General features: G+C 44.5%; 1 protein-coding gene across 2 annotated transcripts in view; it reads right to left on the reverse strand.

Moving 5' to 3' along the window:
• Nucleotides 1-18681, reverse strand: part of LOC142585187 (uncharacterized) — a 38068-nt gene that overhangs the window by 19278 nt on the left and 109 nt on the right. The window contains exons 1-4 of one of the 2 annotated variants that reach the window (XM_075695742.1): nucleotides 18606-18677; nucleotides 16790-16921; nucleotides 13712-14056; nucleotides 11371-11491 (exon numbers count right to left, since the gene is read on the reverse strand). In XM_075695742.1, coding sequence (XP_075551857.1) covers nucleotides 11371-11491; nucleotides 13712-14056; nucleotides 16790-16894 — 571 coding nt within the window. In that variant the 5' untranslated portion in view covers nucleotides 16895-16921; nucleotides 18606-18677. Of the gene's footprint in view, nucleotides 1-11370; nucleotides 11492-13711; nucleotides 14057-16789; nucleotides 16922-18605; nucleotides 18678-18681 lie in introns of those variants that run through there. The other variant, XM_075695741.1, reaches the window with a different exon arrangement.

The following is an 18681-nucleotide window of genomic DNA, read 5'->3' on the forward strand; positions in this document are numbered from 1 at the left end:
TATGGAACATGATGCTCCTCTGCTTTGGCAGTCTGGACACTCTGCATGATTTGAGAGGTGCTTTCGCAAGCAGCAGCTTGTAATTCAGCCATTTGACCATCTGTGTCCACGAAAGTTTCCATTTATTGTTTCTGTACTTCTTCACAGCGACAGTGAAATTGAGCTACATTGAGGTTCAAAATACATGGTGTTCTATGGACAAAAAGTTATGAAAAATTGAGTACAGGGTGCTTACTAAGTTGACAATTTCAAATTCCCTGAGCTTTCCAGGTTTTCCCTGAATGCCTTTACAAAATTCCATGAGTGAGACAGAACCTTGTTTTATGTCAAGACGGGATGGCACCATGTTGCCTGATGCTGTCACTCTTTAAGCAAGCACGTTAAAAAATAAAAAAACGGCTTAATCCAGTTTCAATAGTAAGGAGTACGTTTATTTTATTCAAAATAGAAAGCTGAAAGGAGGGGTAGTAAAAATCACAGCGAATAAAGTATCTTAGAAAAAATGGTAAAGTCCATCGCAAACCGAGTCAAACATTTTCAAGTAAAAACAAAAAGATATGCATACAGAAGCAGATATTTTCAAAAATGAGATATTTCTATCAACTTATAGCAAGCTCATTGGTATTAGGCTCGAACTTTGTCACAAGTGAGATTCTCTCAACAGCTGGAAAGTCAACCTGAACTGTCCTGACATACCATATTTACTCACATAATGATCGCACTTTTTTGTCAGAAGAATTGACGCAAATTCAGGGGTGCTATCATTGTGCGTGTTAAATCTCCCGCAAGAAGAAAAAAAAATTTTTTTTTCCATCCCGCATTTGCTGCGGGTGACAACAGGTCAACAAACAGGCAGCTGCCACTGTAACAGTGGGGGATACCAAAACAAAAATGGCGGTCGGCGGAGCAAGCCGAACCAACACCACTTAGACAAGAGAAGGCCCGAGCGCTCAGCGAGTAACGTCATGGAGAAGAGGCCGGCGGCGTGCTCGGGGATACGAGTTGAATGAAGGGATTGTGCCCATATGGGCAACGTTAACGAGAGTGCAGTTAATGTTTTTTTAAAGGCACAGTTGAGCAGATGGCCCACAGAGAACAAAGGGTGTTCCAAGGTTATTTTATTTATGCAAACTATTTACGCGCTGCATTATTAAAAAGCCCGTCCATAAAAAATGAAATGGTTCAACCTTAGGATTGACAACGAATTTAGGGTAAATGATTACAGGGAGCATAGCTTATATTGAAAAGTCACAGTGCTGCCCTCTTCAGAGTAGCTCCTTTGTCTTGATTTATCGTTGGCGTCAAAGAGTTTGCCGTTCATGCGACCACAAAAGTTCTTCAAAATGTTAGCACTGCACTATAACACATATCTCATGACAACTTCACTGGTGTGCCCTTCTTCACTTTCGGGACACATGTATTTATTCCAGTGTAGATTAGGCTCTAAATGAATAATTTTGCTTTCGAGGCATTATTACATACAGCACCGCAGTCCACATATTTACAACACCTCACATGAGTTTAGCAACGGAGATACGAAACATTCGTGCAACTATTTAAAAAGAAACAGCAGCCTTATTCCGCATAATTCCAGCTTTTCTCTTCTTTGCCTTGGCATAGGCACGCAATATTCTGTCACTGATCTTGCAGAAACATGAACGCATGATTCTTTTTTGGCTGCAATTTGTAATTGTTCCAGCAACTGGGCACACAACACTTATTAGGCGTATCCTGGCATGAACGTAATCCACATTCTGTGGCAATGAAGGCTTTCCGGACACACAACCGCAATCGCAGCACAAGCGCAGAGATTAAATGCACGGTTCACGTCCAGAAAAAGAGTGCGCTCGGGAGCATGTCGCAGCATGCCAGGACTTTTCTAACCCCGAAGCTATCCAAGGAGCGGCAGGGTTCCCAGAACTAATAGAATTGTTATCACCGCCATCGCTCACTCGGCCTTTCGCGTCTCATTTTCAACACAGGTGCGCCGCTCGTAGCTTTGTAGTACACTGCACGGAACTTATATGTGGGCCTCCATTGCGTGACGGGGAGAGGGCACAGCCAGAAGGCCTTAAGTTCTCTAGAGGGTGTTGGCCGAACGCGCCAAACGCGATTTTTTTTCTTCTTGTGAGTACATTATGTGCATCGAAACAGTTTATTCTGTATCAGTAATGAATAATATTGTTAATATTGGCAAGTTTGGGGCAATAACATAGCCATGTCCACTTTGAGGGAACAGAAACAGAAATGAGCACACTTAGCTGCCAGTGACATAGAAACACATGGCAGGCCTGCTTCGAAAACTGCAGCATTTGTCTTCACTACTATCTTTAATACGGCACATTTTCGCTAAGGGTGGGCGAATATCTTAGCCGTGCTATGAGCGTCAGCATATGAATAGGGTACACTTCTAACGTATCAATGTAAACGTGGCTACTGTCGTTGCTGTTCGTGATTTCTTGCGTGCCCACGAGTGCAGACGAGAGCAATCTAAAGGCACCTTTTGTGTTGTTGTTGACCACAACTATTATAAAGCCTATAAATAACAAAGCCAAGACAAGTTTGGTTGTAGATTTTTTTTTTCATGGAAGTGCGGAAAGAGATGAAACGAATGAAATGGGGCATCTGCTTAAGAATCTGTTTGGTGTATGCAGACCGTATGGTATATCTTGAAGAATTGCTCGCGGAGCATTCGACAGCATTTGGCAGATGGTAAGTGCGATCATCATTAGCTATACTTGGCACACGACATACCGCTGAGGCAAGTTTGGGGTGCGATCATTATGCGGGAAAGAAAAAAAAGAAACAATTTTGACGACAAAATTCAAGGGTGCCATCATTACGTGAGTGCGATCATTATGCAAGTAGATACGGTAATCTCATTCCACACAAAATGCCTCAGTGTTGTGTTTCACTGCTTTAAAGAGTTTATTTTGGTTTGGATAAGGGTTACTTGCACCTCGGCGTTGGCCAAAACTTTCTTTTTTGAGCTCAAGCTCCTTCAAAGAAGAGGTGGCACAGTTTATTTCCTGATGATTCATTAGTGTGACAGTCCTTTCTGTTCACGTCCTCGTTCTGCTGCGCGTTCACCTCACAGACCATTTGAAGCATCTTCTTGATCAGTTGTACAGTCAACGTCCGATTTTTCGGACTCCCTAGGGGCTGCGAAAACATCCGAAAAATCGGGCAGTTAAAAAAAAATGAATACATGTCTTTTATTGCCCTTAAGGGCTCAAATCGCCGCAGGCACATCCAAAAAAGCTCTGAAGGCCTGCCAGTACACTTATTAAGCATATTGGTGTTCGTACTGTGATAGGAAATGGCGGACGCATGCATGTATAATTAAGGAATACATACTGTGTCCCGTGACAATTGCCCCTTCCCATGCTTAAGCTTCACTGCAGTACTTCACGTATGCTTCACCGCATAACATTTCTGTGCTGAGTCGAAGCTGCCTTTCGACAACTGGCATTATGCAGTGCACCGTGCTTTCCAAGCTTTGAAGTCAATCGCGAGGATTACAGAGGCGGAATCAGTGCCATTTCTAACAACAGTGAATTCTTTCAATGAAAAACATGGCACCTAATGGCAAGAACCTTAAAGGGCCCCTGATACTGTTCGAACAAATTTTGTAGACGCGTAGAGTACAGCTAAAGTTAATTATTTGCACCACAATTTGTGTGAAGCATCTCATATTAAGAGAGCTACGGACGATTACAAGTTACCCTCCTCCATAGCCATGCATTTTCTCCTCAACTCGTTCGCCAAGTGATCGGGGCTAAGCTCCGCCTTCTCTGGATCTGAGTCATGATGGCACGTCGTGTCGTCTACGTCCACTTCTCTAGGAACGTGCGCACGAAGCCTCTCCAACCTCTCCGCCAGGCTGCTTGGCCGTTGACCTCAAACGAGAGCTATCGAAGCAGCGCGTGTTGCAAGCATCCTGTCACACGCCGAACGTGTCTGGTATTTCGGTAACCACAGGCGAGCTGGGCGTTTCGATGGATGGGTGGAGGCATAAACTCAAGCTGATGAGGCAAATTTAGCGTAGACGTACGTGAGTGGCCTGATTGGTCTGCACAGTCCAGCCACCTGTTGGCGCAGAGCTTAACCAGCCAAACAAAGAGCTAATCTTGCTCTAACTAAGTGTAAAACATTTTAAACATTTACAAAAACAGCATGTTAACAATTACGCTCCTGCGAAAAATTCACCAGCTGCAAAGAAGAATACACTTTGTTACTGCTACTGTGTTTGAGATCTGTGCCACCAGGTGGCTGCACTGTGCACATCATTCACCTTTGCGCTTCTGCTCATCCTGTGAAACTGCCAGGCCCTGTCCCCTTGCTTGCGTTTACCTGAACACTGGACTCGCGAAACGCTATTGTGGTAGTAATCCTCCAGTGTAAAGTGGAGGCCGCAAACGCACAAATACTGGCGCCCATCGGATACTGATAGTCCGATGCACTGCAGCCACTCCGCTTGTCTGCTGCCTTGCAGAAGGACAGGATGTCGCAGCTTGACATATTACTACTCGCTACATTTGCAGCCCACAACGCAACAAAGGCGATTCACAGTGCTCATGAAAACAGACCCGACACTGACCGCAGAGCTCTCGTCATGACAGAGCATGTTGTTACACAGGCGACACTTGCTGTGTGCTGGAAGTGCTTAAGCGCACAGAGAAATTGTTCTTGCGCATTCTCTTTCTGCTACTTTCTTTTTATAGAAACAAATTATCTAACATTCCAACTATTACGAACAACACCTGTTCACTATTAAGTTGGAAAAATTATCGATGATGTGCCCTGGGCAGCCAATCGGATAGCTCGCCCCACTGACGTCATTACGGCAATTTACGTCCAATAGAGAGGGGCGGCGGAAAATTCGGCCAAGCAGTGTGCTGCGATCGGCAGCGATGTACATTTTTAAAACCTTATAATAAATTACACGCTTTACGCGGAGCACTTAGATGCATCCATTAATGATCAGAAGGACCCACTCTAAAGACTCAGTACATTTGTACAAAATCGTCAAAATCGTTTCAGGGTTTCTTTAACAGCGAATGTCGAAGCAGCTAGGCCTCGTGTTGCCGCGGTGGTGGCTATGGCTGCCAGCAGATCTGCATGCCAGAGCGCTGGTTCGAGGCGGCGAGATAATAAAAATGGAAGTGTTGGCTTTGATGAATGCTGTTTCGGATCTGTGGTCACGGCAAAACGTCCGGAAAATTGGTCGGCGAAGGGTTCTTGCGTCTGAAATTTCAGGCGTCCTTATACATTGACTCTATGGGTATGCGGTGGTGCTGCAAAGCCATCCGCATCATTGGGCATGTCCCAAAAATCCGGCGTCCGGAAAATCAGTCATTGACTGTACACTGGCAACTCCTCCACCCAACGATATGGCGTCAAAGACAACTCATTACGATTCCTCGCTTTTACTCGAGCGAACGACTTTCGTATGCTTTCAATAATGTGACAGCTAATTTTGCCTGATAAAAGCACAAATTCTCTGAGTTTTTCCCGAGTATTTCCCAGACTATTCAAAATCCCCGAGAATTCCCGGTTTTCCCGGTTGGTAGGCATCCTGTAAATGCTTCCTTTTGTCGAGAATTTCGGTATACTGAAGTTATGTTAGGTGAGGAAACAGTCAGAACTTTGCGTTGTGAAACATTAAAGTGTTAAAAATCAGCTTAAAGGCATTTTTCATAGTACAGTCAATCCTGGATATATCAAACTCAAAGGGGATTGCAAGATAGTTTGATATACCGATAATTCAAAATATAAAATAAGCCTATCTGAGCGTATATGAGATCTCCGCTTGTCTGGGACAGTTTCTCAAGATCACAAAAAGTGGGGACTTACTGATTCGCTTCTCCAGTACTGTCGAATGCAGAAAGCTGACTTTTTTGCTCCTGAACATTGCAAGTAGTTCAAGCTGCGGGACAGTCTGACACACTGATCCGCTAACCTTAGAGGTCCGTGTCACCTGGACATGAGACCGTGGTACGTCTCGCGGGGGTCAGAGTGCTTGTTGCACATTTTATTCAACTTAAGGTCGAAATGGATGCACTGTGAAAGCAAATTAGCCTGTACAGATATGCGCCATGCTGCCATCAGCAAACTTGTACTGCGAACTGTGCGTGAACGTGCCTGGCTGCGTGTCCGTTAGAATACCAACAATACAGCGTTTAAATTGCCGATCGTCGCAAGGAGGATTGTCACGTTGGGTTTCTCAAATGGCTTCCTGTTGGAACTTGTCGTGCTCACTTCTTGACCGTCTTAAAAAAATCCATGTGTCTCTTCTTGTGTGCTGCTCAGCGCTCCGATGCCTCACATCGCCTTTGTTCTTGGCCCTTCCCCTCCGGCCCCTATGTTGGTGATGGCCAACACTACACAGATGCTGTCAGTTTCAGAGGTGGATTTCAACTAGCAAAACATCAGAGTCCATTCTCACTCAACTGTAACCGTGCAAGCATAAAGAATACCCATTCAGTGCAGACCCACAAATTACACAGCAATGAGTCTCGCATGCTGCTGCCGCAATGGTCTTTCAGTGAAGTGTGCATGTGGCAGGTGGTGGTTTTGTTAAATGTTAATGTGAAAATGTTAATGTAACAGTCCGTTCAAGTGAAGGTTGGGGTCGGATTCATTTTGGCCGCTCATGTAATCCTAAAATGCTGTTTGCGAAAAGCCCTTGTCTATAAGACAAACCAAGCAGCGCAATATCTTCAGTTTGGCACCACTCAATGAGAAGATCAAGTCTCATCAACGCTTTAACGCGTACTCGACCATAAGGCCTTTCGTGTTCTTGAAGCAGAGTGGTGACCTGCTCTTGCTGATAACGAATGGCCACCGTTTGCACAAGCCATCCTTATGCGCAGCAAGCAAAACAGAGCTCCCTTCCATTTTTCCTCCGTGGCATGTACTGCCCTTCAGATTCAGTTTCTTGTTTCACATCTTCCAAAAGAGTGCCGTTTCAAATTTGTCTGCATTAAATATTTTCAATGACGTGATCGAAATCACTATCTCCGATAGGAGAAGCGCACTTGCAAGAGCGCGGCGATTGGTATACAGTCTGTGGTCATTACAACGGACCCACGAACAACAGACTTTGGGATTTAACGGACCATATTTCAGCCTGAGATTGTTCTACCTATTTTATTAATGGAACGAAGTTAATTGAGTTAACGGCCTATTGGCTACAGCAAACAAAATTTACAGCAATTTTTTTTCAAAATTGGGTGTATAAAACATACTTTTGCCATGTAAACACGGGCTGACAACTGACTTGCGAGGGTCGGCCAGCTTAATATTGCGCCCACGAGGGAGGAAAACGGGGCAAAAACATGCAGGCTTTCGCGCGTGAGGCACAGGGTCAGGGAGGCAAGAGAGAATGGGGATCTGCTCTGGCGGCGGCTGCTGCTTACGGCGCAGCCACCGTATCTCGAAAGCGACCTGCAATGTGAACAAAGTGCTCAGCCGCACGGGCGCCGCATTATGAAAATGATCTGTGATGTGGACAAAGTGCGCCCAGCGTCGGTAGCTTCGTATGTGCTGTGCTTTCGACATTTAGTTCGCGCTCAAGCGAACAGCACAAAATTCAATTCGCTCGCTGCCGCTGCAGCGCTTATCTTGCTTAATTTGATATCGCAATCGATGCTTCGCCTTTCGGGCGAAACTGTTACTTTATTGTGTTTCTTATTTTGGATGTTTGTCACTCACTCTTTGCAATAAAGTTGTTAGACATCATGATGCAAGTTTGGAAGTGAGGCGTTTCGGATATTACGGACTTCGGACAAAAGGGACATTTTTTGTCAGATTATCAGGGTCTGTTGTAACGAGAGTCGCCTGTATTGAATGTGGCGGTGAAACGGAGTTCAATGTACATGCAGTAGGTTGCTATACTCCTGCATGAGATCTTCAAGGGGTTGTTACATCTGTTCGATATAGACACTAATTCAATATATCAGTGTTTGATATAACTTGGATCAACTGTATTTTTGTACTAAGTACTCATGAAGTGACTGGAAGTGTTTTCCAACAGAAGATCTGAAGAAGCTATAGGGTTAATGAGCACCACAGTGGTTTATTCAAAAACATTTCTAGGTAATGAACAACACCAACTAGCTCAAGCTAAGACTTTGCATGTGACTGACTTCACTTTGCCACTCATTAGATTAACTAGAAGCCCCACGACATCTGGAGTTCACTAAAATGTAGCGACATTCCTCCTCTCCTTATCCGAGCTCCTTTGCTGCACTCCCTTCCCTCGCCAGTTGCACTCTTAGTTTGCTCTATCATAACCTGGCATCGTGCTTTGCACCACTGCGATCGCTACCATACCAGGATTTGCAATCACAGCGATTGCCACAATCACGGGGCTGTGCAATGTGATCAGCAGCAACTGTCATGGAGCCATCATGAGTAAAAACAAAACAAAAACAAGAAAACAAGAAGTGCAGCCGACAGCGCACGCTTGTTTCTATGTAAACGGTGCCAGCACAACTGCATGACACTGCTCCACCAACAGGGAGGTGTGGATAAGCCTAGGACCACCTTGCCTGCCCTCACTCGCCAGCTCGGGCAGCAAGATGAAAGAATGCCGCTACCTCTATTTTTATTCAGGGGGCCTAATTGGGTGCAGATGTTAGCGTCCACGGGCAGAAAGAATACGAAAGCTACTGTTATGAGACAGCCGACACCAACCACACAAAGCCCGATCTTATGCCAGCAATCTTTTGCCAACACATGCCAGAGCCAAAGCTGTTTTGGCGTAGCATGGCACAATTTCAGACACATTCTTGATTTTGGCGCAATTTGGCGATGGAGTTCGCATGGTTATCCCAATGGCGCCATTGGTGAAGAATCCCCACCCCTGTTTATCGAAACGTGCTACTGTCACAATTCAACACAGAATTTTAAGGAAGTCCTAGAAAAATTTAAGTTGTACATATTGCCATACCTTAGGCATATGTGGCTGTGCCTGACATGGTCGTATAGGCTAGAAACACGAACCACATGTTCCAACTTCCAACTCACAATTCTGGTGATAAATGTCATTATAAAATTTTAACTAGATCAAGAAGGCCTAAAGGAAACTTTACTAAGAGCAACAGCCTTAAGACTCATTCACACCAGTGACTGACAGTGGTCGGGCGACCACGTTGGCTGCAAATGGTCGCAAATGAGCGCTTTTTTAGAAAAGCGACTATTTTGGGCCAATCACTCGCTGCTCAATTTTTCAGTCGCGTGATCATGGTTGCAAAACTGCTAAAATAATCAGCGATGTGACGAAAGTTATGTTTTCATCCAGTGCCCTCCTGCGTTGTGGCAAATACAAAGTCTACACCACCATGACAGACTGCAGGCCTGTAATTGGCGTTTCACTTTGTGATGCTGGTGTACAGCAGTTACAGCAACGTGTCGAATGTATGCAGTAGCATTCAGAAGAAGCTAAACAGCAGCAAAAGAATGCACAAAAATGATGCAACGATTCCCACGCAACGTGAACTAAAAATTACAGCTTACTCTGGATAATACTCCTCGTCATGAACACAGAGTTCAGCCAGGAGGTGGCTTGCGTGGCTGGCCACTTATCACGAACGGAGGCGTGGCCACACCTACTAACATCGGTTTTTCTTCAGCGCCTTCCGCACTGCCACAGCTGATACAACAGCAGAGCACATCAGCAGTCACGACATCTTCATCTTCACTCATAATTAATATCCATGGCTGTTGCCGGAAAGTCAAACCAGCAAAGTACGCGTGAACTGTGTAGGTTCCTTGAGTTCTTGCAGGGAACGATAATCTCTTGGATTGCGACTTGCAGGTCGCGCTCAGCCGAGCTTCTTGGTGTGAGCTTCGGTCGCCTACAGTTGCTTTTTGTTTGCCAGTCGCAAATGGTCACGCAACCTCCTCAAGTTGCCGGTGTGATTAAGCCTTTAAGGTCCCAGAAATGCTTTGATGGACTCCAAACCATTCACGACACTTCCAGAAAATTTTCAGTGAGGACTACAGTGCAGTCCACTTATATAAAAATATCAAGAACGAAAAATGCCATCATTATCGCTATATCTGGACCGCTGTAAAAAAAGAAAAAAAGCTGCCGAACATACCTTTGTAGCTCTGAAACCAAATTTGCCACTTAAGACAAAAAATTGACGCTGTAGAAAGTAGGCTGTGAAAAATTTAGTAGGCTGAGAAAAACGTTCATTTATACCTCTAAACACCTCACTGAAATAAACACGCACTAAAATAGCCAGAAATCTGCACTTGCTTTAGCCAAAGTTTCAGGTTCACAGCCACAGTGTGCATCGCGTACACTGGCTGCGCAAACACTGGCGGCTATAATTTAGCATACATGAAATCAATGAGCGACTCTACGGACGACAGTGCACTATGCGTGAACATTAGGGTCGGTATCAAAGACAGGCCACTTTCAATCTCATCGTCACTGCCACTGCCGTCGTCGCCTCTGTCATACAACGCCGCTGTCTGTCGCAACAATGACTTCCATGTCAGAGATTCTTCGCAGAACGAGGCAGCGCTATCTGCACTCAGAAACTCCTCTATCGAAGCACCACCTATTTTATCGCTAGTGGTGACATGCTCCCAGAGTTCAGTAATGACAGCGGCTGTTAATGTGTTGGTTTCACACATGGGAGGTTTCACCCTGGCGCACAAAGCTCGCCTTTACCGTTGATCAGCATGGCCACAGGTTCTAGCCTTCATGATTGTGGCGCTCGCAGTTTTCAGAATCATCAATATCGTCGACTGAGCGAGCTCGTACTTTGAGTCTTGCAAAATTTGCAAGTTTCAAGCTACACAGACTTGTGCTTTGTTGGCGCACCTACCGCTGCTTCCGTGGTGCATTTCCATGTTCGCTGAGGAAGAGAGGGACATTGTAGAAAAAGAGCGCAGGCGCGATTCGTGTCTAGCTTTTCTTTTTTTTTTTTTAGTCTTCTTCGTTTGTTTTCTTTTCTACTCGGGGCTCTTGTAGCACACTGCACCAACTTGCGATGCTCTCCGTGGCTTTTGCAATAGGCGCACTGGTGGGACGCACTGCCCAGTAATGGCGGCAGATACGAACTCGCGTAGGCAAACTTTTCTCCCCATCTCAGGTTAAAGAGAACTCAGCAATGCAAATTTCACGCATATTCTGCATGGAAAGTGCTGCCCAAAAGGCAGAATTTCGATCTCTATATCTGATATGTGGTGAATAACATATCGTTATATGCTTTTTTTTTCTCATACCCCTAATGCATATAAGTTGATACTCTGAAGTCGACTATCGTTATAGCCGATATATCATTATATGTGGTATCTTTATAAGTGGACTGTACCATACTCATATGTTGAACCTTTCAGTGGTCTCACCTTGGATCATGTCATCAAGGACAGGTGGAGAGTGGTGAAGACGAGTCATGGGGGATTCCATGGCACCTGTGTGCGGCCAGCCAGGTCCGTACAGGGAAGTTGCAGGCATGCTTGTGGAAACCTGCAGTCCGAACATAAATTGAGAAAAGATCATGAAAAAAGAAAGGAGCAACTTCTGTTTTACCGCAAAAGGGCAAGTATATAAATAGAGTAAATACTAATGCAGCAGGGACCTTGGACACGTCATACACTGTGCTTCTTTTTTTAGCTGCACCAAATTTTAAATAGCTGCCTGTGGCAGATAGCAAAATGCTAACGATCCATCTAAATTACTCAATGAGGTTGCCGTTACCTCTACAAGAAATTGAATAACACAATTACACTAATTAACCTTTTCAATTATAACTTGATGGCACATATTTCAATCTATGAATGGTAGCCAGTGAGTATGCAAGGCATATAGACAGAACGAATTCTCAGGACTATGCTTCGGGACAATTTTCAAAGTGTCCAATGAAATGCATTAGCATCCCAGCTAGTACTTGTGTGCATCAATGCATAAAACAGCGTTTTCTTAAAAAAGTAAGTGAAAAAATAGTGCATTTTTACTGCGAGCTCGACGGCGCACATCTCGAAACCAGTGCCATCCTCAGAATTTGTTCTAAGTTGATAAGCGTTGCATAATCACTAGGTACATTTTGTACATTGAAATATGTGCTGTAAAATAATTAGGAAGTGAACTGGCGTAAATACGTTCCTTATTCAATTAAGCATTCTGATTTTTCAAAAATTTTATGACTGCCTCCTCTAGTAACTTACATTAAGGGTTACAACTGTGCTATCTGCCATAGGCATTTAAAAAAAATTTGGTGCAGCTGAAAAAAAAACATGACGTATATCAAAATGTTCCAATCGTATATTCTCGGGCTGCCCGAATTGAATGCCCATCGTTCTGTCTGTCTGTCTCCACAGGACAATAAATCGTGTTGAGAGCCAAACAATCCTCAAAAATCTCTGGACGGCCTCCATAAACTGCTCTGCCCTGTCCTTTGCTAGCTACAGGGCCACTCCAAGCCGCCTCTCTTAACTTTACTGCTCATAATGCTAAAGATGCCTGCACTATGCACTAGCATAGCTGGCTATTCTGCCACTTTTACCTCAGTTTGTTATGCTATGAAAAGCCGCTAAATATGCTTAGCAGCAGCTATGATATGCAAAATAGAGGCAATGGACCACATCTGATCAGCATGTAAAAAAATTTATTTGGGTGTTTTACGTGCCAAAACCACAATCTGATTACCAGGCATGTTGTAGTGGGGGACTCTGGATTAATTCTGATCACTTGGGTTTTTTTAACATGCTGTCAGGATTGGGGGCTCAATCCCATCGCTCGTAACCTGTTGTCAAGGTTGGAGTCCGGCATGAATTAAAAGGTAGCTGGCTTGCTGTTAAGAACGGCCTAGCTGAGGTGCAAGTGTTGCCAGCCAGTTGCGACGGCGGCGGCGTCAACTTTCAAGGAACGCCACCGTTACGCTCTAGCCTCGTCGCCACTGTGACTGAATGCGTTCGGCGGGCCAACTATTGTTACCGAACCCACCAACGCGGACCTGATCTGCTATGAGTGGGGGAGTTGCCGTGGGAACGTCGTCGGGGACCCCTTCCCACGCGCCGACCAAGACGCAAGAAAATGGCTACCCAGACGCGCTGCGAGGGTCAGCTCCGAGTTCTACAAAGTTAGTGTGGTGTCGGTTTCGGACCGTGAACCTGTGCGTGTGTGCGTGTAAACCGTCCCGCGGAGAGGCAGCCTGTTTACGATGACTGGACGAACGTTTCCGTCACCTTGGAATCGAGGGGGGACCGAGTGTTTATAAACCGTTGTTTTTGCGGATGCTCGACACACTCTCTCTAGCAGTCATGTTAGACTGATACACACTCTCTCAAGCAGTCATGTTAGACTGCCGTACTTTCTCTCGCAGTCATGTTAGACTGATGAACTGCATGTAAATACTGTAAATAAACCCATATTCTTCGTTCTCGATGAGAAGCAGTCCTTCCCTTCATCAACGTCCTCAGCGTGGATAAGTTGGACGACGGCATGGGCCAGCTACCTTCTAATTCATGCCGGACTCCAACCTTGACAATGGGTTACAAGCGATGGGACTGAGCCCCCAATCCTGACAATGCACCTAAATCTAAGTACATGTGCGTTTTTACATTTCACCTCCACTGAAATGCAGCTGCTGCAACCAAGATTAGACCCGCGACCTCTAGCTCAGCAATGCAACACTATAGGTACTAAGCTAATGCAGCGGCTAGCACATAGTAAATCACAAGGACATACCTGGGGCCTGTAGTCCGTGCGTACCGAAGGCTGGTCTGGTCGAGCAGTAGGAAAGTAGGGTGGTGGTTGGTGGGTTGCCTGAGGCAAACGGTGATGCTGTGGCCTGGATGGCGAGTGCGGTGTGGTCGGCGTGACGGGTGTGACAGGTGTCAACATGCCAGGGTACGGTGGTGGCAGGTCCTGGTCCACTGGGAAGGGAGGCTCAAGGGGCTCGAACAGCCGGGAGGTTGGCAGGCGAGCTCCCTCCCGATTTATCGAGACCTCTTCCGGGTCAAACTGGCTGTAAAGCTGGTCCTGGCTGGCTCGTGTAAGGTGCTCTACACACTCTGCTCTGTTGCGGGGATACTGAAAGCCACATCGGACCAGCATACAAATAAACCAAATCAACTCTTTGCCTATTCTATCCCCCTCAGACCCAGTGTCCACTTCTACGGACAACTTTCAACCTTCCCAAAATTAAATGTGATATGATAAGTTAAATTTCGCTGATGTAACATGAACCTACACACAGGTGATACTACATGCAAAGCATGTAATCAATTTTTATGCCACTGGTTTTCATGAAGACCAATATTTTATGTGGGATGCAGGGTTCATACAGAAAACTTAACCCAAAATTCAAGGTCAATTCAAGGATTAAACGTAAACGTTCAGTAGATATGTGCCTGGTTGGGGACAATGAAAACTCATATAAGCACTGCTACGCCTCACCATCTCGTCCCTGAAGAAGGAGCCGGTTGGGCTCCAAAACGTCGGGTATTGAAAACAAATTTTGGTTTGAGTTTTCCTTCTCTTTAACAATTCCAAAGGCCAAAATTCAAGGATGGAGGAAAAAATAAAACCTTATTTATACACATACACTGAAAAATAGTGACATATCCCTAGCTGCAATTTCTTAGCAGCTAAGCAGCCTACTGAGTTGGACACACGCTTTGAACTCATAAGTTGCTTAAGTCGCTTTATAAAGTTGACTTTCCCATTAGAATGATGTCAATCGCCTTCTGGCATAATGGTTAATGGTGTCTGACTTCAACCACACACTTGTGTTAATGCCAAATGGCTGAAACTTACTTTCGACCAGGCACTTATAGAGCCTGAGGCATGAAAATGGAGCCATGATGGCTGTGGTGTGAACCAACAAGCAAAAATGCAAAGTGGTACTTGATCTTGCTTTGTCTAGCTCTACAACGGCAATGGTGATTTAAACTCTGTCATTGATGGTTGTGGACATGCCACATTGAAATCGTTTAGCCCCTCTCAAAAGAAAATAATCTCATTTCTCAATAGAGAGCGTACATGGTATAGCCCCCATGCGGAGTTTGTTACTTTGTATGTTCAATAGTTTCCCCCAACCACAATTTTCAAGGAATTCAAGGATCACATTATTTTCAAGGAGTGCCAAGGGCCGTTTAATGTTTTTTTTTCTTCCAAGCTCAAGAGTTTTCAAGAATTTCAAGGAGGTGTATGAACCCTGGAAATGTGTTACTGTGTCATCATCGAAGAAAAAAAAAAAGTGCGCAGTACATTTCAAATGCCACCAGATGAATCGGCAATCCAGAATGAAAGTAAACGCGAGCAACCGCCATGTGATGTTAAACCTGCGTCTGCGTGTTTAGGAAATCAAATGCCACTTTTGTCTGAGCAAAGTGGAGAAATGGACTTTCTGTCCACATACATGGCGGTACTGATGTGGGGATGCACATGTGCCATCTGAACAAGTAGTTTTTCAGGTTCGTAACAGGCCAGTTGGCAATAAACACTGACTTTAAAAGGTATTTCGTCACTATTGGTCTATATTGTTAGGTTTGAGGAAGCTTTATTTCTGTTTCATACTTGGCAGGCATTAGTGCTGAAGCTACTCAAGTACAGAACTGCTCTAGAACGCTATATAACTGCATTACTCTGCCCATTGGGTACCAGGTAAGGGTACCCAGGGGGTTACCTTTACTAGTACAAATAATGTGAATAATGCCCACCATTCGCCATAGAGATGCCTAAACCCACAAAAGAGAAACGAAATAGGCTGTATTTCATAGGTATGCCTGTGAGATACAGTCTCCTTTACTTGGCAGCAAGGAACCACATCAAATCGACTCGCGCAGGAAGAACACTGCCAAGAACAAGTAAGCAAGCGAAAGTGTAAAATAAAGATTTCTAGCAGCGTTTTTTGAATTAGCTCTGGAAGAATTAAAGAGAAATATACATTTGCGGAACAATCACAATTGTTTTGGATCCCTCGTTTATTGCTCTACCAAGTTAAGTGCCGAAATAGACTTGCATTGTTATTTGGAAAGTTGTGCAACGAGGCGTACAACTGCGTAGAGCGCAGGACGCTGCGGTTCTAGACGCACCGTGCCAGTCGTCGAAGGTTACAAAAACACCCACATAAGCACAGCAGAGAAGTGGCTACGTCAAGTGGCTCGACTGATAACTGTAGAAGCATCATTCAACATACACGGATTTATTCTCTGCTTAATGTGCTGTTTTCTCTACTTCTTTCTTAAATAATAAGATGTTGATCTACAAATATTTTCACAAACAGTTAAATTCATTAATTTTCTCATTTCATTCCTGTTTGGCTGTTGCCTCTGCTCTCTCCCTCTTGTTTCCAGCTGCCAATTTTGTACAGAAAGTGCTGCACAATCAGGGAAAAACCAGACAAGGTAACGGATGACATTCATGTTGCTTATGGGTTTAATGGTTGCTCATCTAATGCTCATCTCATGATGAGCATTGGAGCAATGTCATCTAGGGATGAGTTCTGCTGCAATTATTTTCCCCATGGTAGGACTGAGGCAGTATTTTGGGAGATTTATGATTGTGTCCTAACAAATTAGAGTAGTGGTCAGAATTTGGGAGCCTTCCAGACAAATCGGGAGAGTTGGCAGGTATGCTGTAGAGCTTCTCGCTTTACTGAATGTTCATTTTGCTATTCTATTTCCTTTTGCAATGAGTGACCAAGAAAGTGTTGCTGATAAACACATAACTTCTTTCTTCACATATGCTTTTGTTGTGAGAATTATTAATTACAAGAAACCACTGACAATAATACAAAGGCTCAGAGGAAAGGCTACTTACAAGCTGTACATAAGACTGAATCACAGCATCTGGTAGTTCCGGAAACTGAGCTCTCATGTCATTGTAGAGGTCCTGGTGCACTGGCGGCACTGAACACATCGCCATACCCGTAGTGTGGATCTAGCACAGTGTCTGCATGACATAAGATGCACACACAGCCATCAGGCAGCACAGCACCCGTTTCCACACTATGATGGAAATTTAGCAAGCTTGCTGCATATTTGTTCAGAATGGGTCAGCACAACAGCATAGTCTTATATAAAAATTACATGTATCTCAAAACAAATTATTGCAAACTGTTTTCATTAGATATTGATACAATTCCATCCTGTCATTCCTTTATTTATTGTGTGAAGTGACCATTATTGAAACTGGTAATAAGACAGTCATAGTTTTTTGCATTTATAACACTGGTTTGAAAACAGACAGGGCCAGCACTCCTAAGTGAACAAGCATTGCTGCAGACACCTACATCATGCTTGCAGTCCCACTGCCGGTGTAGGTGTGCTGTGTTGTGCGGCACATTTTAAAGGTTAGGTGCTACATTTTGTGTGCAACAACTACACTAGAAAAAATCCTGACAACGAAAATGATGCAGAAGTCAACTTCTCAATTCTAAAGGGTTAGGAACCAAACCGAAATAGCAAAATGAAGAGCCTGCCACATGAAGGAAAGCAGAATGGTTTTGGCAAATCTGACAACTGTGAAGCACTGTTCCGAACTTTACTGAGATCGTCACTCTTGTGGCTGTACGGTTACATTCGGTGCCATTTCTTTTCGCTCACAGAAATGACAGTGATGACCCTTGTTATGCCAATCAAAGCATGACTGTTCAAATTAAATCGTGCCTCGCCTAACCAGATCTTTTCGATACCTGCTGTTCACTAGTTATGACCTTCACTGTCAAGCCGCATGCGCTGAAGTTCCTCGACACCGTGAACCTAAACATACCGGCGTCACGAATACCTCTACAGGGTGACGACGTTGAGGGTAACCCTCCTGTACAATTTGTACAGACGGAAAAGTATGCGTACGCCTCGTTCAAGGAGCGGAAAGCAAATGAGGCGCGAATGACGAGCCAGAAAAAAACACGTGAACCAAATGAAGGAGCAAATCAAACCAAAGGTACAAGCGCGATTTTGGCGCCACTGAACTTGTCAACATGTACCATTAGCTAACAGACCATAGTTCACAGCCGGCTTTATTGTTTCGTCGTGAATGAACTTCTGTTGTACTTAGGGATCCAGGAACAAAAACGACGACTTCCTTAATGGGCAGCTCCATCAGCAAGATCGTCATTGTTAGAACACAATCAACCACATCAAACGCAGGCGTCGGATTGCACAGCATCCGGCAACAATAGGCAATAGCCCAATTTCGAGCAAAAAGGCTGCAAATATTTGAAAACGAATTTCAAATTCTAACTATACACGAAATCCATATAACTTAGGCCATAGATATGGTTCACGACACGTTAGGACGTTAAACAGGTTCCCGTATTTGTCGGTGACTTACAACGATTGATAGGTGACTGCAATGATCTGCGGAAACACGGAACACGGAGCATGAAAACATTCAGCGCGGCAGGAGCGTGCTCATGCGACGACATTCAAAGCAGTTTCCGTAACAACGTCTCATCAAAGTTGCCTGTCACAATTCCAACAACCAAAATCACTAACTTCCTTTCGGACCTAAACAACACTTCGTATAAATATAAGAGTAATAATAGTTTTGGTCCTGACAGCTATAAGCCTAAATGATATCGGCACAACACAAACCCAAGCAATGTAAGAAATGACAGGTGTGTATAAACTACCCGCAACATGGCGACGATGAACAGTGTTAACTTCGTCAGTTATGAGATTGCGCATAGAGTTAAAAACCGCAAATGG

Source organism: Dermacentor variabilis, chromosome 6, assembly GCF_050947875.1.
Source record: "Dermacentor variabilis isolate Ectoservices chromosome 6, ASM5094787v1, whole genome shotgun sequence".
Lineage (NCBI taxonomy): Eukaryota > Metazoa > Arthropoda > Arachnida > Ixodida > Ixodidae > Dermacentor > Dermacentor variabilis.